The 20,657-nt window shown below is 33.5% G+C and overlaps 2 protein-coding genes and 1 non-coding gene across 3 annotated transcripts; 2 read left to right on the top strand and 1 right to left on the bottom strand.

The window, feature by feature from the left end:
- Positions 1 to 22: 22 nt before the first annotated feature.
- LOC111393523 (pre-mRNA-splicing factor CWC25-like) lies at positions 23 to 1,739 on the top strand. Its single transcript, XM_023019088.1, has 2 exons — positions 23 to 365; positions 493 to 1,739. Exons 1-2 carry the CDS (start codon positions 303 to 305, stop codon positions 1,408 to 1,410), a joined length of 981 nt encoding a protein of 326 aa, XP_022874856.1. The 5' UTR covers positions 23 to 302; the 3' UTR covers positions 1,411 to 1,739.
- Positions 1,740 to 11,214: 9,475 nt separating this feature from the next.
- On the top strand, positions 11,215 to 13,066 carry LOC111393522 (expansin-A4-like). Its single transcript, XM_023019087.1, has 3 exons — positions 11,215 to 11,446; positions 11,527 to 11,845; positions 12,470 to 13,066. The coding sequence occupies exons 1-3, from the start codon at positions 11,293 to 11,295 to the stop codon at positions 12,777 to 12,779; spliced, it is 783 nt and encodes a 260-aa protein (XP_022874855.1). The 5' UTR covers positions 11,215 to 11,292; the 3' UTR covers positions 12,780 to 13,066.
- A 5,330-nt stretch (positions 13,067 to 18,396) lies between these two features.
- Positions 18,397 to 18,469, bottom strand: TRNAK-UUU. Its single transcript has one exon. It is a non-coding gene; the product is annotated as a tRNA-Lys (tRNA).
- Positions 18,470 to 20,657: the final 2,188 nt, after the last annotated feature.

The raw sequence follows: 20,657 nt of genomic DNA, 5'->3' as shown, positions 1-20,657 counted from the left end.
AGCATGGTCATTATTTTTGCTTTTACTGTCCATTGACAGATTGTATGCTGAAGCTATTTTAACTTGTTCAAGTTTAATCTACAGTGCTTTTTACAACTCCCTTGTAAGTTCATAATTGTCAAGAGGATGTGTGTTTTGGTTATGAAAATTTACCTTGCGGGTTTTTATAATATACCTCCACTGAACCAGTTGAATGAGGATCAGACAATATTATCTCAATTTTGATTGAAAAATGTACATCATGTTAGGTCCGATTTACTATTTTCGATGACTGTTTGCCCGTGGCTGAGGAGAAGTTCAAGATGGTAATCAAGGAGAACTATTTTACAAGAAATAAGTTTGATTGCCAATTGACATCGTCACAGGTACTTGACATTGCCTTTACTACTGATAATAGTTTTGGGGTTTGATAAATACTGTGCAAGTTTAAGGACGCTGTTGCCATCTGATCCCATTCTGCATCTTGGCCACACTGATGGTTTTCATCTGTAGGTCAAGAAGTTGTGCAAGCTTTTTGTGCCTGCCAGGAAAGTCAACCAGTCCAAAAGGGTGGGAAGGAGGGGGAAGGCAGAAAACCCTAAACCTGTGCGTGGAGAAAGAAAGAGAAGGAGAGGAGATGATGGGACACCTATGCGCCGAGAAAGAATTAGGAGGCGCAGAAGGGATGATGAGAGGCACACTTATTTGAGGGAGGAGCGTAGGCAGCATGAGCCCCCTCGTAAGCGTCAAAGAGATGTTACACCTCCTGTGGCACCACAGTGGCAGCGTCCACCGTTACCTGCACCAGCACCAGCACCTCAACCGCATACTGTTGCTTCATATGCATTTAGGAGAACACCGGAAGCGAATGCTTACAGGCTGGATCCGTACTTAAATGATCGTGATCCTTACAGAGGTGGGCGAGATCCACATGTCCACCGTGACCCTTATAGAGAAGGGCTAGATCCAAATATACAGCACCTTGATTCTTCCAGAGATGACCTACGTTTGGCACCTCGGGATACTTATAGGAGGGAACCAATATCGGTTCATCCTGATGTCTACAGGCAGGATCGAGTGGCTTACAGAGATTCTTATAGACGTGATGAGCTGTTAGAGTACCATGATCTTCGGTCTTCAAATTTGGAAACTACGAGGCGGGATGATATCGGCAGCCGTGATCTTTATGTTCCATATCGAGATCATCCATCAAATTTGGAAACTAGGCTAAGAGATGAGATTGTCAGCCGTGATCCCTATGTTTCATACCAAGATCGTCCATCATATGCTGATCCTTTGAATTCTACGGAGCGTCATTCTCAAACAGGCTTGTTACCTGAGTATCGTCTTGCTCGTCCCATAACCCATCATCATTCCACTAGGGATCCACTTCATGAATATCGCTCTCGGGGAACGTTATCTCGATATTGAAGTTATTGTAGTATGAGGACACCATTCCATTGCCTGCTCCTTTTATGGTTCGGTTGGCCATATTAGTTCCGACTTTTAGACTTTTGAAGCTGGTGTACTTTCGGACCGTAGATAAATTTGGCAAACGTACGTCATTTAAACTTTTCCTCGTGATCATTATTGATATGTAATTGGATCATTTCCTTTCTACTATAATGGACTAGGGGTAGGAGCTTTAAGTGGGATTTCACTTTGGTCCCTGAGAACTTCGGTTTGTGAAACACGCACGTATAACTGGAAATTAGAGATTAGTTAATATTAGTTGTCGTGGCAGAATTTTCATTTTTGTATCTGATAGAGTTAATTGGAGTGCCTAAATTGAAACAAATCGAAAGACTATGACTTAGACTAGCAATGTGTATTGTTTTTGGTTGAAGAAAGTGCGTAAATTACACTTCTTTTTTGTTTTTTCAAGTCGTCTCAACTCAAATTTGACACAGAAATTAGACTGAATCAATTTAAATTATTAGTAGATAGAAATTAGGGCTAAATGAGCGAGTAGCGAACCTCCAATTTACTTTTAGCTCTATCATCGACATTTTTTAGTTTATGAAAGCATTCTCAGGGGGCTTAGCCTTCTTTCTCGACTTGAATCCCGGACAACTTGGTAGAGAAGAAAACGGTGGGGGCGATTGGTGTCATTTAATGCGTAATATCTAATGTGTTTGATCTCGATCATATGAAACACCAATACACGGAAAAATGGCTGAAAATATTCATAATTTTTATAGTTATTTTTCTAATGTTACTAATTAGAGACAAAAATTTTCATAGGCCTTTGATGAATCGACAGCCTTAAAATATCATCTAAATCTCTAATGTTTGAGTCAACGTATTAAAATATTTAATATGACATTACATCACATCACATCTAAAGATAAATAAAATTTGTGTGATAACTCTATTGCTTGAGTCTACTTGGATATTAATTTAGTCATATATGATTATTGCTTGCCTGCATGATTTATAATTGCTTAATTCAGCTTGACTATGGATTTTTAATAAAAATAGACAAAAGAAGAAGACAATTTCCCCCCTTTTTCTCCTTATCAATTATTATTATTATTTTTAACTTACTTTCTTGGTTCTCATTTTTTCTTTCCGTCAAGATGCAGGGTATGGGTGGGTTTTATTTTAAGGTGTCAATATTAAATAAATAAATCCTGAAGTGTGAAATTTCAATATTGTATAAGAACAAGACTATTTCAAGTCTTACAAACAGATGTTTATAAGAGTTGAACACTTGTTAGTTTTTTTTATCAAAAATAAATTTATTCTAGACTTGAGAGGTGTCTACTTCGTTTTTATTTTTCCTAAATATCAAAGTCACGTAATTCAAAGCAGAATAGAGAAAAATAAAAAAGCTCTTTGTTCCTTTGAAACATGTTCTAATTTTCTCTCTTTCCCGAAAGGGAAATTCTTAATTGTTTTTATTCTTAGATATGATAATATCCTACCTATTCCAAAACTAATCTGGAAATAGGCCCACATTTTAGACTGTTTTGGTCAACATTTCATACTTGTGGTATCGTGTCTCTGTTTGACTCAAAAACCAATGTATTTTGTTTAAAGTGAAACCGTGTCTGTGTTTTAAAAATGGGGAAATTACACCACAACGGCTATTTAAAGATATAAAGTTTACTCGAACATAAATTAGGTCTCTCACTCTCACTCTCTCCCCCAATTTAATCAGACGACGTCTCTCTACCTTCATACTCTCCGGCACCATCTTTTGGACTTCCATTGGTTTTCCCAGCAAAATTGTTGTATTGAAGCACAGTGGTGTCATCAATTGGTTGAGAGAAAGTTTGAATGCTTGAACTAAAATTTTTAGAATGTGTCCCATAAATTGGATCAATTGGCTAGTTAATTGGTTCAATTGACGGATTACCCACTATATTATGGACTTCAATTGGATGTTGTTGGGTAGAATTCATAATTCGGAATGCATTTATTCCATCAATTGATTGATTGCCCGTTCTAGTGGAAATTGTTCACGACTAGGGAATTATTTGATTTTGGGCATCGACGTGTGGGATTGATTAATAAAGGCCATGAAATTTGTCGTCTTGTGAGGAGAATCAACTGTTGGTGGTCCACAAGATCGCAACCATGGGTGTTTGGATGGATGCTATGCATTGCTTGTGACTTTGAAGCCAATTTTTGGTCTGATTTGGTTGTTTTTTAGGCTGATGTTTGTAATAGATTTGTAAAGGTTGAAGACGGGGGTTTATTGGTTGTGGAATCTGATGACCATGGTGGCCTTGGTGATTATTTTGTTGTTGGATTGTTAGTGGTGATGGTGGTAGTGTGATAGTTGTGGTTGTTATTGAGTGTTAAAGTAGTAGAGTGTTAGTGGTGGATCAATTTCCACATGTGATGATAGTGGAAGTCACAGCCAATTGAGTTTTTGTGACAAAACAGGTCACATATTCAAGATATATGGTTAATGGCCATTGGCACGGGTCACAGATCTAAAAGATTTATTCACCTGTCATTGGTTCTGGTCACGATCAAGAGATTTGTTCACAAACCATTGAATTAGACCATAGGTCATATGTTAAGTGTATTGGTCACAAGTTACGGATACAAGAGATTTGGTCACAGACCATTGGCTCAAATCACAAGTCACAGATACCAAGAGATTTTATCACAGATTATTAGCTCAGGTCACATGTCACAGATCTAAGAGATTTGATCACAAACCAATAGATCACGTCATAGATTATATGTCAAAGTGCATAGATCACATGTTATAAATTCAAACGACTTGGTCACATGTCATTGATTTCTCTAACTTCAGTTATCCGAACTGGTCACAAATTTAATTAACCAGATTTGAACGATGAAAATTGAAGTTATTTGTTTTGGTAAGTAGTCTGTAAATTACATCAGTTGATGTTTTCCAAAGGCCACTATGTTTCTTCTTCTATCTCTACTATCTAAATCGACGATACTCATGTTTGTCACTGAAAGGTTTCCTCAGTGGGTGGATGCTGACGACTAGTGAGCGAGGGTGGGGATGGGTAGATTAATTTAATTTGACAACATTATTATTTAAAATTAAAACAAATTAATGATTGAATTTTACATTTTTAAATTTAATGTCTGGAAATTGATTTGGCGCAACTTATGATTTTTCCCCTTTAAAAATTTGATCCCAAATGTTTTTTCTTTTCCTTTTTCTTTTTTTTTTTTAACAAACTTATAAGGTTACATGCATATATTTGACCGACCCTCTTCTCTCCTTGATTTTGCATAAATAAAATGTAAGATTAATGCTAATGAATTAATCTATTTATTTGAGATTGAAAAAAGTGGAAAGCATGGTTAATACAATAAGAAAAATTCTTGGTGTATATAAAATACGTACATAAGGGTGTTCACACCTCTCACATCAGGATAGGGCCCATCTCGTGTGGATCCCACCCCATGTGAGGATGTGGACATCCTTATACACATATTTTATGTGCATTAAGCACAACTCATACGATAAATCCTTCTTCTTATCTTCAGAATATTAGGAAAAAAGAAATGTTTCAAGTTTGTGAAGTCAGTGTTGTGTGGGGGCAGTCTGTTGGCCAGAAAATCTGTTGATGAGTAGAGAAATCTAAGTTTGACGTAACAAGTTGGGGCGCAGCACATGGTGGGAACTCTCATTGAAACGGATGAAAGGCCATGTCGTAACACTTTATTTTTGTTTTTGCTTTTTAAAAGAGTTTTATTTGTTATAAGGGCACGTTTGACATGATTTTTGAGAAGTTAATATGAGTTTTTGAGATTCAAAAATTGTTTTTGGATCCATTAAACTAATTTTGAGAAAGTGTTCCCTCTAATTAGAAGAGCGTTTAGAAAAAAATGGCTAAATATGATTTCATCTAAAAATAATTCTATAATAGAAAGCTCTTTTAGAAATTAGTTTTTGAAAATAATTAAAATAGTTTTCTCAGACAGCTATTCTACATAAAGTAAAAACAAAAGTCATAACAAACGGAGCCTAAAACAGCTTTTTATAAAACCTATTCTAACAAGACAAAGTGCTTTCAATTTTTTTATTTTTTTAAAAATATGTTCAAAAGCACAATTTGTCTTTTCAAAAGTCTTGTCAAACGAGAGTTAAAATTATAAGCCGAATTGATTAGGGTAGAGCATGCATTTGTGGATCTTAAATTTTTCATTAGACCCTATTTGATTTTCATTTTTTGACCACGAAAATGAAAAATATGATCGTTATTCATCACATTAAACTACCATATTTAACTTTCTATCTCTTGTGTAAGTCCCGTAACGACTTTATATTTCAGTCTCATTATTACAAAAATAGAATCCAAATGGGACCTAAATTATATTATCTAAAAGTTTAACGACATTATTCTTAGTCAAATATTTTCCGATCTTCCTCACAACCCATTTAGATGAGTCGTAAGTTGTCCGTAACCCGTACATGTTAAAACGTGGGACGACTTCCTCCTTCCCGCAATTAAGCCGAGAATGGTGGCACCTAATTTATTACACCACTCACAAAATTCAACATTAATGCTTTTTTCAATGCATACAAAGTCGTGCATGAAATATATTTATTACTTGAACTAGTATGTTGGTTAGACTTCATTTTTCTAAATTAATATTCTACGAAATTGATTTCATTTGTTTATTTCAATAAAAGTAGGGTTAATTATTACAAATGTGGCTATGGCTCCATTCTTCAAGACTCGAATGGTATAATATACGAACTTCTTTTATTATATTTAATTCATATTGATCGTATCGATTCTTCTTCTAAGAATAATTCGTGTGCATGTTTAATGATCAAAATAATGGATAAATGCTTCTATATATATGTTATAATGTTCAATCAATCATACTACACACATCGAAGTTCAATGCAAGATAATTCAAAATATTGTCGATTATTTGTGCTCGGCTCTCATTTTTTCGAATTTATGTTTTTTCTTTTCTCTTTAAATAAGAAATAGATAGGACAATCTAGGCAAATCATAGGTTTAATATTTTATTTAATAAAGTAGTAGAAAATTAGATATGCTGAAGCACAAGATACCAAATTGTAAAAGTCAATAATAATAAAGGAATCCAAGAAATAAATAAAGTAAGAGAACAAATCCAAGAAGAAAATAACGTATTAGAGGTGGACTTAAAAATATAAAATCGAAATATACTTATCCCAGTAATCTTCCAAAAGATAAACTCCAAATATACAGTTATATGGCTACGTCAAAACCTTTATATTTCATGCAAAAAAAATTCAAAATTGTTGTCCTTTGTGTCGGTTAAGTACAAAAGACCGTATCGATTTTTGTTTATTTACACAAATTATCCTTTTATTTTTTCTTATTTGTTGAAGTTGAATTGGGAATTAAATATGAATGTCGTGTTGGATTTTGGAATTTGGTTCGTTGATTTGACTCGTGGTTGTTCAACTAATTTAGGGTTTGTCCAAATACATCATGGTTGACAGTTTTTTTAACATTAGGTGATGACTGATGTGTTACACAATTTTACCATTGATTTTAATAACACTTCAAACAATCAATGGCCTCAATTTTTATACCTCACACAATGTTAGTCATGTTGTATACGAAAAATGTACAAGGCGAATAATTCTTGCCCAATCCAACCCCCATTCACTTGATTATGTTGCAACCGCCCGTTGGTTAATTAATGAGTTGTCCATACTAATTATTTCTTTCTTACTTGATTGTTAACATTATTCAAGAGAAAAAAAAATATTTTGTACTTGTGATAGAGCTCTAATTATCGATATTTATGATGGTATTTAGATGTTGTTTGATTTTTGATATTTGTATTGTATGAGTTAGTATCAGAGCCAACGTCACTCTCTTGATGATGCTATCGAGATCAAGATCAGATGCTTTTGAATCTAGAGGCATATTGCCAAACAAGGCCGACGCAATCCAGCGGTAGAGGCTATTGTGTGCGATAGTTGTGGATCTAATATTGAGATAGATTATAATGCAGAAGTTTTTGGACCTTTCAATCCTACTTTGAGGGTTCATTCGGTGAAGGATTAGAGTGTCTACCCAATTTTTATGAGGAGCTGAATGCCGAGACTTGAAGGATTAGAGTGTCTACCAATTTTTATGGGCACTAATAGTTGTAGGGTTTTTCCTTACTTCGTTGGTTAAAAATCATTTTTCATTGAAATGTATAAAACTCTTAATTTGTATTATATTCGATCCTCTCTTGACGTTCTTCCAATTCAACAAATTTAGATTAAGGAATTATTAGTTCTTGATGCTTGCAAGAAATACTCTCCTTCCATATTCTATGAAAAGTATGGAATCAACAAACCATCAAAGCGCTCAACCCCTTACTCTTAGAATTCGAACGGGTTACACACGCTTCAAGCAGAGGGCGCAGAGGGCATTGCCTTTCTCGAGGGGATGTAGAGTCCCCGTGCTCCCCTTGCTTATATAACACTAGTACGTATATACATATCAGTTGTGGAATAAAATAGAAGAAAATTAGTAAAGATTCTATCAAGTTAAATTACAAAATTAAGTTTGGACCAATGTGCAATGAGTAAATGATTAGGTAGAAAAGCATGCCTAATGATTGTAAATGAAAAGCACGCTGTAATTATGAGGGTTTTGCTCCCCCTTGGTTGCATAATTTAAAATTCAAAATTCTTCGTTCTTCATTATTTGGAACAATATGATTGGATCTTTAATTTGACTTTAGAAAATAAGAAGAAACATAAATTGGACAAGTGGGAAGCACATGGAGGAGTTGATTCTTGAAATAAGATTCACTATTTTTAGCAATATACATTCTTTAGAACTTGTAACTTAAATCCACTTATTACTCAAAAATATTTTGTATGTAAGTTCTTATACATTTTGATTTGACAACTTTATTCTCGTGAGTGGCCATTTTTCATCATTATCAATATAATTGCGAGCTAGTTTTTCTATCAAATTATCAAATTTTGTCTCTTATAAACACTTTTTTTTCTGCGATATCTCCAGTATATTTTAAAATAATTATGGTATAAGCTTCAATTTATTTAAGCTTCAATTTAAATAACATAATTCAACCAATTCAAAAATATGCTTGGAAATTCAATCCTAATTAGATTTCGTTTCATCTTACAAAAGTAATTTTTTTTGCTAACAAAATTTGAGTTTGAGAAAGTTGTCCCATTTACCATTAGCATGATGGAAATTATGAATTGATAAGATGAAAGTCATGATTAACAGGCATTTAAATTTCATGGCATATCTCGCTCTGTTCAATGTTGTAATGAATTATTTTTTGACTATTTTTCTTATTGAAAAAGGTACCTTGGATGAGTTAAACAATAAAATCTTGAATAAAGCCACTTAATCAGGCTTAGAAACATGAATGAAGAGATGGACTGATGTATCAAAAAAATGATTGAGCATTTTTCTTTTAATTTTTCAAACAATCTAATCATGCGTCGATTTCCCATCTGGATTTGAGTCTGGATATACAACATGATTGTAAAATATTTACATGCACGATTTACTTAAAAATATATTTTACTAATATTAAGGAATCGCAAAAAGAAAAGATCACACATTCGATTTGTATTTGCTTTAATCATACTTCATATAGATTGTTTGGGACTGAGACTACAGACACAAACATGAGGACGTAAAGCTGCAATAATTTAGATAATTTGTAAAAGAGACAATAGAAAACCTAAAATTCATGTGTCGCGCGTGTGGCTCGAGAAATATGCGTGCAATTGTACGACCCACTACATTTGCAAAATTCGTTGCCCGTTAATTGCGGAATCCAAATGGGCCCCAGCGGAAAACCAAAATATTACACAATTTAGTATAATTAGGTAATCCAACTCCAAGGGAAGTTGCATCTAGGTCACTTATCTTCAATTTAGTATAATTAGGTACTCGATTTTCAATTAGCTTGAAAATATTTGTCCAGTGTCATTATTTTATTACATTCATTCATAACTATTAATGGATAGTCGATGTGTAAAAATGTTCTTTCAGTTTTTGCCTTTTTAAAAGTCTCTATAAATTGTATATATTGTTATATGACGTGGACACAAAATGCTAGTCATACGTTCATTTTGATATCAAGTCAACATATAAAGGTGGTTAAACTGACTTGGCAATTGATTGAAAACTAATTAAATTTGAATAATCTGATTGCACCAAATTAAAGATTACGTAGTAACTTTATACAGCTATGCTTAAATTTTAATAACCCACAATGCATTTAGCCCCTGTTTGATTTAGGTAAAAAAGTTGTTAAAAATTTAAATTAAAGTCAACAATTAATTTTAATCATATATTTTATGGGATCCATAATTTTTATCAATTTTTCAATAATAAATTGTCATCAATTTTTATCAAAATCGACCTAATTTCTTGTACGTGGTCTACGGCAATCTATATACGTTGGATAGCCAGTTTCCTTTTAGTGTCCTCTAGTTGGCTTCTCGTGGGGCTCAACTTCTCTTGCCCCCACACTAACCCACCATGTTTTAATTCCTAGAATCATAGCCGCTGATTACGCTTCAATTTTCTTACGTTTGACGCAAAGCTGTTGCATTATACCAACCAACCATACTTACTTTTCACATATATTTTTAGCATGTATTTGTCAACGAGCACTATTCGTACAGAAATTATTATACAGAACTTTTACAGAATACACATATGTAGGGTGGGTGGGTATTTTTTGCAATATTTTAATCCACCCCATCTCAGACACATCTGTAAGAATTCTGGAATTTTTTTCTGTACAATAAGCATTAACCTTTGTCAACAAATTTAGGGCATATTCGCTTTTTTCTTGTATGTAGTTGTGCGACTATCTAAACAGTAAACACGGTGTTTATGAAATGTGTGTTTTATTAAACAAGTTAATAATTTGTTTTATTGTCAAAATAAGTACTTTTTTTATTAATAAATGGAAAAAAGGGAAGAAAACAAAGTATAAGAAAAGTCTTGGCATTCTTTGGATACCTTGCGAGGATACTTTTCTCAAATGGGCAAAAAGTTGTCGAGTGAAAAAAAACAAAATTACCTATAAAATTGTCAATGCCACTTGTCATATATGGAAGAGGTATCATTTTTTTGTGATGAGGTTACTTTTTAGCCAAAAAAACATAGAAGGAATATTTTTTTATTGAAATGAAAATAACAAGAAATAGTCAATGAATTGTATTACCTTTATAAATATTTTTTATCATGTAATTCAGTTGTGAAGCAAAAGTTCGATTAGGCAAGACACGATTATATATTACCGGAGGTGATAATGGTACGATGATATGAGTTTTCTTTAAGTCATGGGTTCATGATGTATTGTTTTAACATTGTTTCCTTTAAAAAATTATACTAAACAAATTTAAATTTTAGTCGAGTTTGAGGTCTTTACTCTTTAATCGTTAAGCCATTAAAAAAGCATCTGGACCACTCTTTCTCGATTTGTCAAGTTGTCATGCTATCCAAACCAACATGCAAATAATGGTAGTTGGTTCACACATAAGCTCCACTACGAAATATCTTAATTTTTAATTTCATTACCGATTCAAATATTATAAATTATGACGTAATATTTTTAGATCCAGTTGGAACGTCAACTCTGTTGTGAACCCAACTGGACTATAGACCGCAAAACTTGACCCCACATTAAAGAGCTTCATATTTACAAAAAAGGACCTACAGTAGTCCTCAAATTACACAACTGCCACTGATTCACTGTCTGAGTTTCCTCCATAAGTAGTCCTCTTCCCTCCAGTCCTTCCTGCACATCTCCATCTCTCTCACTCGCTCATAGCCACATTCTTGTTTTTTCTAGTGAGAAAAGATGGGTTTAGTCGATCTAGTCTGCAACATTGTTTTTCTCGTCTTACTTCTTTCACTGGTAGTTCAAGCCAGAATCCCCGGAGTTTACAGAGGTGAATCATGGCAAGGTGCCCATGCCACCTTCTATGGAGGGAGTGATGCCTCTGGCACAATGGGTGTGTAAAAAATTCATAAACTATTTCTCATATTACGTTCTGTAGATTTTTCCCTTAGAGGTAACAAGTTTTATGTTCAGGTGGTGCTTGTGGATATGGAAACTTGTACAGCCAAGGTTACGGAGTTAACACCGCCGCCCTCAGCACGGCGTTGTTCAACAAAGGGTTCAGCTGCGGGGCGTGCTTCGAGATCAAGTGTTCTAACGAACGGCAGTGGTGCCACGCCGGCAGCCCCTCCATTTTCATCACTGCCACCAATTTCTGCCCGCCCAACTACGCTCTGCCAAATGACAATGGCGGTTGGTGCAACCCGCCAAGGTCGCACTTCGACCTAGCCATGCCCATGTTTCTTAAAATAGCCGAATATCGGGCTGGAATTGTTCCCGTAGTTTACCGGAGGTAATATTCTCGGCCCGTCCCTTTTACTCTTCTGTTTACTTGAGTATAAGTCGTGTTTGTTACATCGCAAGCATACCTTCCGAAGTCAAATCAAGTTGTTACGTAGAGAAGTCACGAATTTTGTTACCAAATACTTGGCTAAATAGCAAAAAAGTTGTGCCATTAACCTTTGTCCCTTGTTCACAATTGGACATGTGAGACCCTTTTTAGTCTCTTTCAGCTTCAAATATTTTTTGGAGTCTCCATCAAAATCAAATTATTGCAGACCCGGCTCGTTTTGGAGTATAGATTGCCATCCAAACGAGTAAGGGCATCAAAGGAAATTCAAACAAAATGCTCAAAATCGGGTGTGACCATTTCTATTCATCACTTGGAATTTGGTTGTCAAACTAGTAGAAATTAAAACCAAGGAAACATCATATCCTTATTTAACAAGAAAAACCCGAGCCAATCATATCGCTATCGGGACCCACTTTATCGTCATTACATCTTGTCTTTTCGATTTTTTTTTTCCATGTAAAATCAGCACCGTTATCCCAAGTGCACGTGAATCAACGTACTGTAAGTAACCTTTAAACACAATTAAACGTAAATTAACACCAAACATGTGGTTTTATTATGCAGAGTGCCATGCAGAAGGCAAGGAGGCGTAAGGTTCACGATCAATGGATTCCGTTACTTTAACCTGGTTTTGGTCACCAACGTCGCGGGTGCAGGAGATATTGTAAAAGTAAGCATTAAGGGGTCGAGAACCGGGTGGATGAGCATGAGTCGAAATTGGGGCCAAAACTGGCAATCAAACTCAGTTTTAGTTGGTCAATCGCTCTCATTTAGAGTGACCGGTAGTGATCGACGCACCTCCACTTCATGGAACATAGCCTCTGCACATTGGCAATTTGGTCAAACTTTTGTTGGAAAGAACTTCAGAGTCTGAAACAGATTCTTTTAAAGTCAAATTTCCATAATTTGAGCCCTTTTTGACTGTTGGGTTTAGAAATTTTCTTGAGAACTGTGAAAGTAGTGGAAAATTGTTGCGTGCGCTTGGGTAAAGTAGAAAAACAAGGAAATTTCTATATTTTGTAATGGGGAGAAAGCCGGAATAGCTGAAGCGGCTGCACCAAATAGTTGCCCGCAGCTACATTGTTTTTAAGTAAATTGTAGTATAATATTATTGTTATGCGATATTTAACTTGTGTGGAAATGAATCTTATTTTGATGGAATTGGTATTTTTTTAGGAAGGTCATTTTGTAGCAGTGTCGAAATGAATGGACAATTCAAGTTTAGAGCAATCTAGCTCATTAAAATCGAATCGATATCAGTCTAATTTACTTCGGGCTAATATTATGATATTTTCTGCTAATATGTCGATGAGAATCTTTCCTCCTCCTCATCCTTTTTTTTTTTTTTTAAATTATATATTAAAATTAAAATTTCAAGTTTCCACTTTTGGCGAGTTCAATCGTTCCAAAGCTTACAAGGCTTTGGGGTAGGAGAAAGGAAAAGTTCAATCAAGAGATGACCTAATATTATGAGTTTTAATATGGCATATCAATCTAGGTTAAGAGATGACCTAATTTTATAACATCATTTTATAAATTTCAGCCATCAAGAACTTTAACAGGCATATGCTAATTTATTATATTAATGCATGTTTGTCAAATTTTAATTTATAATTATTTTTGGTCAAGCATATACTTCTTTTATTCACACATTTCGTAAAAATCATAACTAATATTTACGTTTTATACACATATTTTGTGAATCCACAGTTTAAATTGTAATTTGAACTCTCTCAAACAGGCACCAAGAAAGTGAACGTAAACCTGAGGGGCACATAGCACAACATATAAAACTTCTATTACCTTTAATGAATTTATCTTTATTGTCAATTTATGACACCTGGCTCTTTGGATTCTTACTAGCTTGAAAAGGTACTACAAAAATAATGCTTAGGATACCTTTGGAACAAGAATGTTTGTTGCTTTAATTCCGGTTGAGAATCGTTTTATATATAGGGAGGCGTGGTATGGGTTTGGTTTGGCTGTACAATGTGGTCCATTTCCCAATTTAGTCCAAATTTTAATGGGAGATGCCATGGTGTATAGCAAGTCTTACAGTCCTCTCACAAGAGAGGGCCCCATTATTATGGTCCTGTACATTTATCATTTTCCAATTTTAATACACCATTTTGGGCAAACAACCTAGTTTTGAATACTATTTCACCCTATAGTTAATGACATTTATGCAAGGGTTTTTGCCATTTGTACAGAAAATGGCTTCACAGAAATCATACAGACACTCACATGGGGCGGGAATAAAATATTATCAAAAAAATACCCACTCCCAATTGTATCTATTTTGGAGGGATTTTGTCACCCATCCTGCTGTACGTATAGTCTTTCTCTTATGCAAGTCTATATAATTTCGTCTATGTTTTTTGGAACTCGAATCAATAAAAAGAATTAAAATAAATAATGATAAGCCTAATTCAAGTAACAAGATTGAAAGTTAATATGATATTGATTATACCATTAAAAGTAAAATTAAATTGCAAGAGTACATTTTCACCTGTATGTTTAAACAAAGGGTTAACCAAAAAGTCACAACCCACAAACCGAATAGAAACCTTGATTTTTGAACCTTGGTTTTAGTCTATGTGGACCTATCACTATTTTGATTTTAAACCCAACCAAAACCGTTAAAAAGTGATTCAATTTAGATTTCAAGAGTTTATAATAATTTGAAATCGAACTAAAAGAGTTTATAAAATATTAAAAAAATGCACAACACCCTAAAACAAAACACAATGTTCAATTGAACACTAGGAAAAAAGAACTCATAACGATTATTACTTGTACTTTGAATATTAATTTGGATATACATGAAAAACTCATGAACAATTAACAAATTCTCTCATAAATAAATTGGATTTAGGTCAAAAGTTATGGACTAAAATTGCCCTCATTGGACCCTTGATGGATCCGCCGCCATCTACAACAGCCACGTCTTTCTCAAAACCTCGAGCCATTCTCATTCATGTACTTTGTTCATTGTTGTCAAGAAACAATTGAGATTGTGATCATCAAGACTTGAGTACAGGTTCACATGAATTTGTCCAGCTTTCAACAAGTTTCAGGAGGGTAGAAAGTAATTAACATTCCGTGTGATCAAACACAGGCACTAGCGTTTGATTTTTTTGTCCTCGACACCATTCATTTCCTACTCCTCTGTTTTAAAATCTTCTACTGTTTAAGTATTTGATGAATCCCCAGTTAAAGAGATGCCTCCCTCTCTGAGTTGGAATTCCATAGTTTGGGCAATGGATATTTGCCACCTGGGTTGTACTCGTCGATCTCATTCAAGGCTGTGGTCACAGCCTTGTACACGTCATAACCCAACTCAAACTTCAGTTCCTTCAACCTTTCATCGTTCTCATCGAATATTTCCTAAACAATTGCACATGATAAGTCATAAAATGAAGTAAATATGGGAATATTTACAAACATGGAACTCTCCGAAACAGGCACTAAGAAAGTGAACGTAAACTTGAGAGGCACATAGCACAACATATAAAACTTCTATTACCTTTTAATGAATTTATCTTTATTGCCAATTTATGACACCTGGCTCTTTGGATTCCTACTAGCTTGAAAAGGTACTACAAAATAATGCTTAGGATACCTTTGGAACAAGAATGTTTCTTGCTTTAATTCTGGTTGAGAATTGTTTTATATATAGGGAGGCGTGGGATGAGTTTGGTTTGGCTGTACAATGTGGTCCATTTCCCAATTTAGTCCAAATTTCAATACAACGTTTTGGGCAAACAACCTAGTTTTGAATACTATTTCACCCTATAGTCAATGACATTTATGCAAGGGTTTTTGACATTTGTACAGAAAATGGCTTCACAGAAATCATACAGACACTCACATGGGGCGGGAATAAAATATTATCAAAAAAATACCCACAGAAATCATACAGACACTCACATGGGGCGGGAATAAAATATTATCAAAAAAATACCCACTCCCAATTGTATCTATTTTGGAGGGATTTTGTCACCCATCCTGCTGTACGTATAGTCTTTCTCTTATGCAAGTCTATATAATTTCGTCTATGTTTTTTGGAACTCGAATCAATAAAAAGAATTAAAATAAATAATGATAAGCCTAATTCAAGTAACAAGATTGAAAGTTAATATGATATTGATTATACCATTAAAAGTAAAATTAAATTGCAAGAGTACATTTTCACCTATATGTTTAAACATAGGGTTAACCAAAAAGTCGCAACCCACAAACCGAATAGAAACCTTGATTTTTGAACCTTGGTTTTAGTCTATGTGGACCTATCACTATTTTGATTTTAAACCCAACCAAAACCGTTAAAAAGTGATTCAATTTAGATTTCAAGAGTTTATAATAATTTGAAATCGAACTAAAAGAGTTTATAAAATATTAAAAAAATGCACAACACCCTAAAACAAAACACAATGTTCAATTGAACACTAGGAAAAAAGAACTCATAACGATTATTACTTGTACTTTGAATATTAATTTGGATATACATGAAAAACTCATGAACAATTAACAAATTCTCTCATACATCTACTATCATCAGTTTGTATAAGAATAAGGAATTCAACCACAAACTTCATAATAGTGTAATTATCTTCATTTCATTTTTAGTTGTTAATATCAAGTATTTTATTCATTTGGTTAGAGGAACTTATATGAAAGTGTTCTCAACTCAATCTATTCTACAACCAAGGACGGATCCAAAATTATAACTTAGCGAGAGCAAGACAAAACAATAATTGGATTTGGGTAAAAAATTATGGACTAAAATTGCCCTCATTGGACCCTTGAGGGATCGGCCCCCATCTACAACAGACCCGTCTTTCTCAAAACCTTGAGCCATTCTCATTCATGTACTTTGTCCATTGTCATCAATTATGATCATCAAGACTTGAGTGCAGGTTCACATGAATCGTCCAGCTCTCTACAAGGGTAGAAAGTAATTAACATTCCGTGTGATCAAACATAAGCACTAGCATTATGTACCAAAGGGACAAAAAATTTGAACTTTTTGTCCTCTATTCATTTCCTACTTCTTTTTCGTTTTAAAATCTTCTACTGTTCAAGCATTTGATGAATCCCCAGTTAAAGAGATGCCTTCTTCTCTGAGCTGGAATCCCATAGTTTGGGCAATGAATATTTGCCACTTGGGTTGTACAACCTTTCATCTTTCTCATCAAATACTTCCTAAACAATTGCACATGATAAGTCATAAAATGAAGTAAATACGGGAATATTTACAAGCATGGAAATAGAACCAAGTTAGGATCAACAATTTTTCATGATATCAGTACAATTAACAATGTGTTACTAATACTGGATATGTTTGTCTAACCTATCATGTCATTCAATGTGGAACTTGCACAACCTTAAGTTTAAAGTTTATTCTTCTTTGACCTTCTTAGGATATCAATGGTGTAGTCACTTGTGACATTATTCACATCTGAAGCATAGTGCATGGTGGCAACTGAAACAACGAAGGAACTATTGCGGTTGAGACTTTGTCAAGGAGTTTGGGATCAAGCAAGATAGAATGAAGCTGTATTCTTGTATGGGCTTAGATTGAGGTTAGTATAAATACCGCTTATGTAACTCTATTATTCATACTGAATAAAATCTTCGGTTCATTTCTTGTGGATGTAGACACATCATCGAACCAAATTAAATACTTGTGTTAATTACTCTCTGTCACTTCTTTATTATTGCGTATAAAATCCAACAAAAGTGCAACTTATACTTTCCGCAAACCATTTTGAACATTTTTTAAATTTCACCAAACAAAAAGAATTTCCATTGACTTTCTACATTATAAAATCTTGCGTACAGCGTACTGGAAATGAAATATTATATTTAATTTATGATGTAAAATTTTAATTGTCTTTTCGATCACTCAACTTAGTACTAGTTTGGTATGACTTTTGAAAAGTCAAAAGTTATTTTCGAGATAAAGAAATTGTTTTTGAATACATTTAAATAATTTTCTAAAAATGCTTTGTCCAGCTAAAAAAGTTTTTAGAGAAAGTTAATCTAAGTTAGCTTTTTCAAAAGCTATTCTAAATATTGCCAAATGATCCTTAGTTTCTCTAGAAAGGTATAACATAAAATAATTACTAAGTATGATTGATTTAAAACTTAATTTTAAGTTTAAATAGAATAAAGTGAATTTGAAACTTAAATGTAGCATGCAAGTCGTGACATGACATGGAAAAAAAATTTACTGTTATATATGGATTACATAAAGTATATCGATTCAGTATAAAAATATTTTTTTTTCTTAAATAGTAAAAATCATTATTGAATAATATATTACATAACTAACTAAAAAAAGGGTCATTACAAAAATTGAAAACTTTTTGGTAAGATGAATTCAAAAGATATATAAAAATTTTCGCTTTTGATTTTCGTTAAACCTTATTTAATTATTTATGTTTAATAAAGCTGAACACGAACAATTAAAACTTGGAAGCCAAAATCGCCGTCTGTGGGAATCGAACCCACGACCACATGGTTAAAAGCCATGCGCTCTACCGGCTGAGCTAAGACGGCGTACTGTGGGAATTTTTTCATCAACTATAATCATTCAAAACTTCGGCATTTTTAGCCCCTTAACATTAAATTTTTAGTATATTTTGATAAAAAATTAATGAATATATATTTAAAAAGTTATGACTACCCAAAAATATATAAAATTAATCATAAACTTTGATTTAAGATCAAAATCAAATTTTAATATATACGGTGACTTAGTACTACATCCAATATACAATATGCAATTTTGTTTTTCTATTGTTGTGCCAAGTAAAAAGATTTCCTCCAACAACGTGCAGTATTCATATATGGATTGTCAATCACTACCAACCTAGTAAAGCATCGTTAATAGACTATCGCAATTTACATACAATATTAAAAAGATCGTATAGAAAAGTTTCTATCTGGGTGCACTTTTAAGATAATGTAGAACATAAAGGACAATTTTTTAGACATTGAGATACCTTTGACATGAATTTGGGGTAGCCACTAGGTGTTTGGCTTTCTTGAGAATCAGTTCTCACAAACTTTTTTTGAAATGGAACCATTGGTTCCATAGGCAAAAAGGGACCGAAATGGATCGAAATCGATAAATTCTAATTGTTGTTCGATCCAATCGCTTTATATGTTTTAATCTGTAAAAAATTCATTTTATTTTTACACCTAACATTTTATTGATAATGAACCAAAGACATTTAATAAAGTTGTGAATAAAAAAGTATGCTACTCTATGGTGGTCAGCTACAAAAGAAGAAATTAAAATCTTACATAAGAACAAGGCCTGGACGCTTAACCTAAACCGAACAATAAATCTTAGTAGATTGCAAATGTTGTATAAGGTAGAGGAAATGCAGTCCACTAAAGATCCTCTTAGGTTTAAAGCAAAGCTTGTAACCAAAGCCTTTACTCAAAAGGAGTGAATAGATTACAATGAGACCCCGATAGCTCATTTTTGTTGGAAGCTTGAGTAATTGGATGTTTGGAGATCATTTTTATATGGTGAATTGGAGGAGAGAATTCATATATATCTACCATCTAAAGATAAAACAAAATCTGATCATGTATGCTTATTAAAGGAAAAAAAGTTGTATAATTTGAAACAGTCTCCAAGACAATGAAATGTTAGGTTTTATATATTTTTACCTAAAGTTAGTTTTAAAAGAAGTAATTATGATCGCTATATATACGTTAAATTTGTATCTATTAGGGTCTGTTTGATTGCGAAGATGGAATTTGGGGGGAAAGAAAATGAATTCCAGGGAATTGAATTATCTAGAAATTGTTTTTCAGGGAATTGTAATTTTATTGTGTTTGATTGTTATAATTTTCCATGTGGAAAATGTTGAAGTAAAAGTGTTTTTTAGTGTTCGTTTAGATTTGTTTTACATGAAAATTGTCAATTTAAGGGATATCCACTTCTACCATTATTCCTAAAATTTGTTTCCATTGCCAACAAAAAAAAAAAAAAAAGATAAAAAAGCATCTATACTTTGGTGTTCGTTTGACTTTGTTTTACATGAAAATTGTCAATTTCGGGAATATCATCTTTTACAATTGTTCCTAAAATTTGTTCCCATCGCCAACAATTAAAAAAAAAAAAAGTGGAAAACCAAAAACCACCTATCCCCTGGGAAAATAAAAGGTGAAAAATCACGCTTTAAGGTGTTGTACCTAGAAATTCATGTAAAATCAATTCTCTGGAAAATTTTGTCAATCAAACAGGCCAAAAGTGGAAGTTGAAATTCGAATTCCAAGTTCCATGGAAAATTTCGTGCAATCAAACGGTGCCTTAGTGAAATTCCAGTTTATTTGTTGTTATGTATGATATGTTACTTAATAATCCAAGCATGCATGAAATATCACAAATAAAACTTTGAGCTACAGTCTGATGTGCTAAAAAATATTATGAATGAATAATGTGAGGATAGAAATCTCACACTAAAGCAAATTGTCTATGATTAAAGATTTTTTCTGAATTTGGCATGCATGACGCTAAATGTGTTTCACGTCCCCTGGCAAATCATTGAACAAGGATCGATGTCCTAACTCAAAGGAGGAGGATGTATATGTTATTAGCGTGCTGTATTCCAATGTAATATGTTTTATTATGTAGTAAATGAAAGCGCTAACAAAAATAAAGAATACGATATAAACTTATTAATTTAAGTAGAATGCTAGAAATTGACAATCAAAACTCGTTGATTCA

The sequence above is a fragment of the Olea europaea genome, chromosome 4 (genome assembly GCF_002742605.1).
Source record: "Olea europaea var. sylvestris chromosome 4, O_europaea_v1, whole genome shotgun sequence".
Lineage (NCBI taxonomy): Eukaryota > Viridiplantae > Streptophyta > Magnoliopsida > Lamiales > Oleaceae > Olea > Olea europaea.
Note: the sequence above shows the minus strand (reverse complement) of the source record. Positions and strands in the feature narration are given on the sequence as shown.

Excerpts from the sequence above, each read along its gene's own strand:
- LOC111393523 (XM_023019088.1), top strand. The coding sequence starts at position 303 with ATGGTAATCAAGGAGAACTATTTTACAAGAAATAAGTTTGATTGCCAA. Across the intron at positions 366-492 it reads GCCAATTGACATCGTCACAG|GTCAAGAAGTTGTGCAAGCT; the intron begins GTACTTGACATT and ends TTTCATCTGTAG.
- LOC111393522 (XM_023019087.1), top strand. The coding sequence starts at position 11,293 with ATGGGTTTAGTCGATCTAGTCTGCAACATTGTTTTTCTCGTCTTACTT. Across the intron at positions 11,447-11,526 it reads TGATGCCTCTGGCACAATGG|GTGGTGCTTGTGGATATGGA; the intron begins GTGTGTAAAAAA and ends TTTTATGTTCAG. Across the intron at positions 11,846-12,469 it reads GTTCCCGTAGTTTACCGGAG|AGTGCCATGCAGAAGGCAAG; the intron begins GTAATATTCTCG and ends TTTATTATGCAG.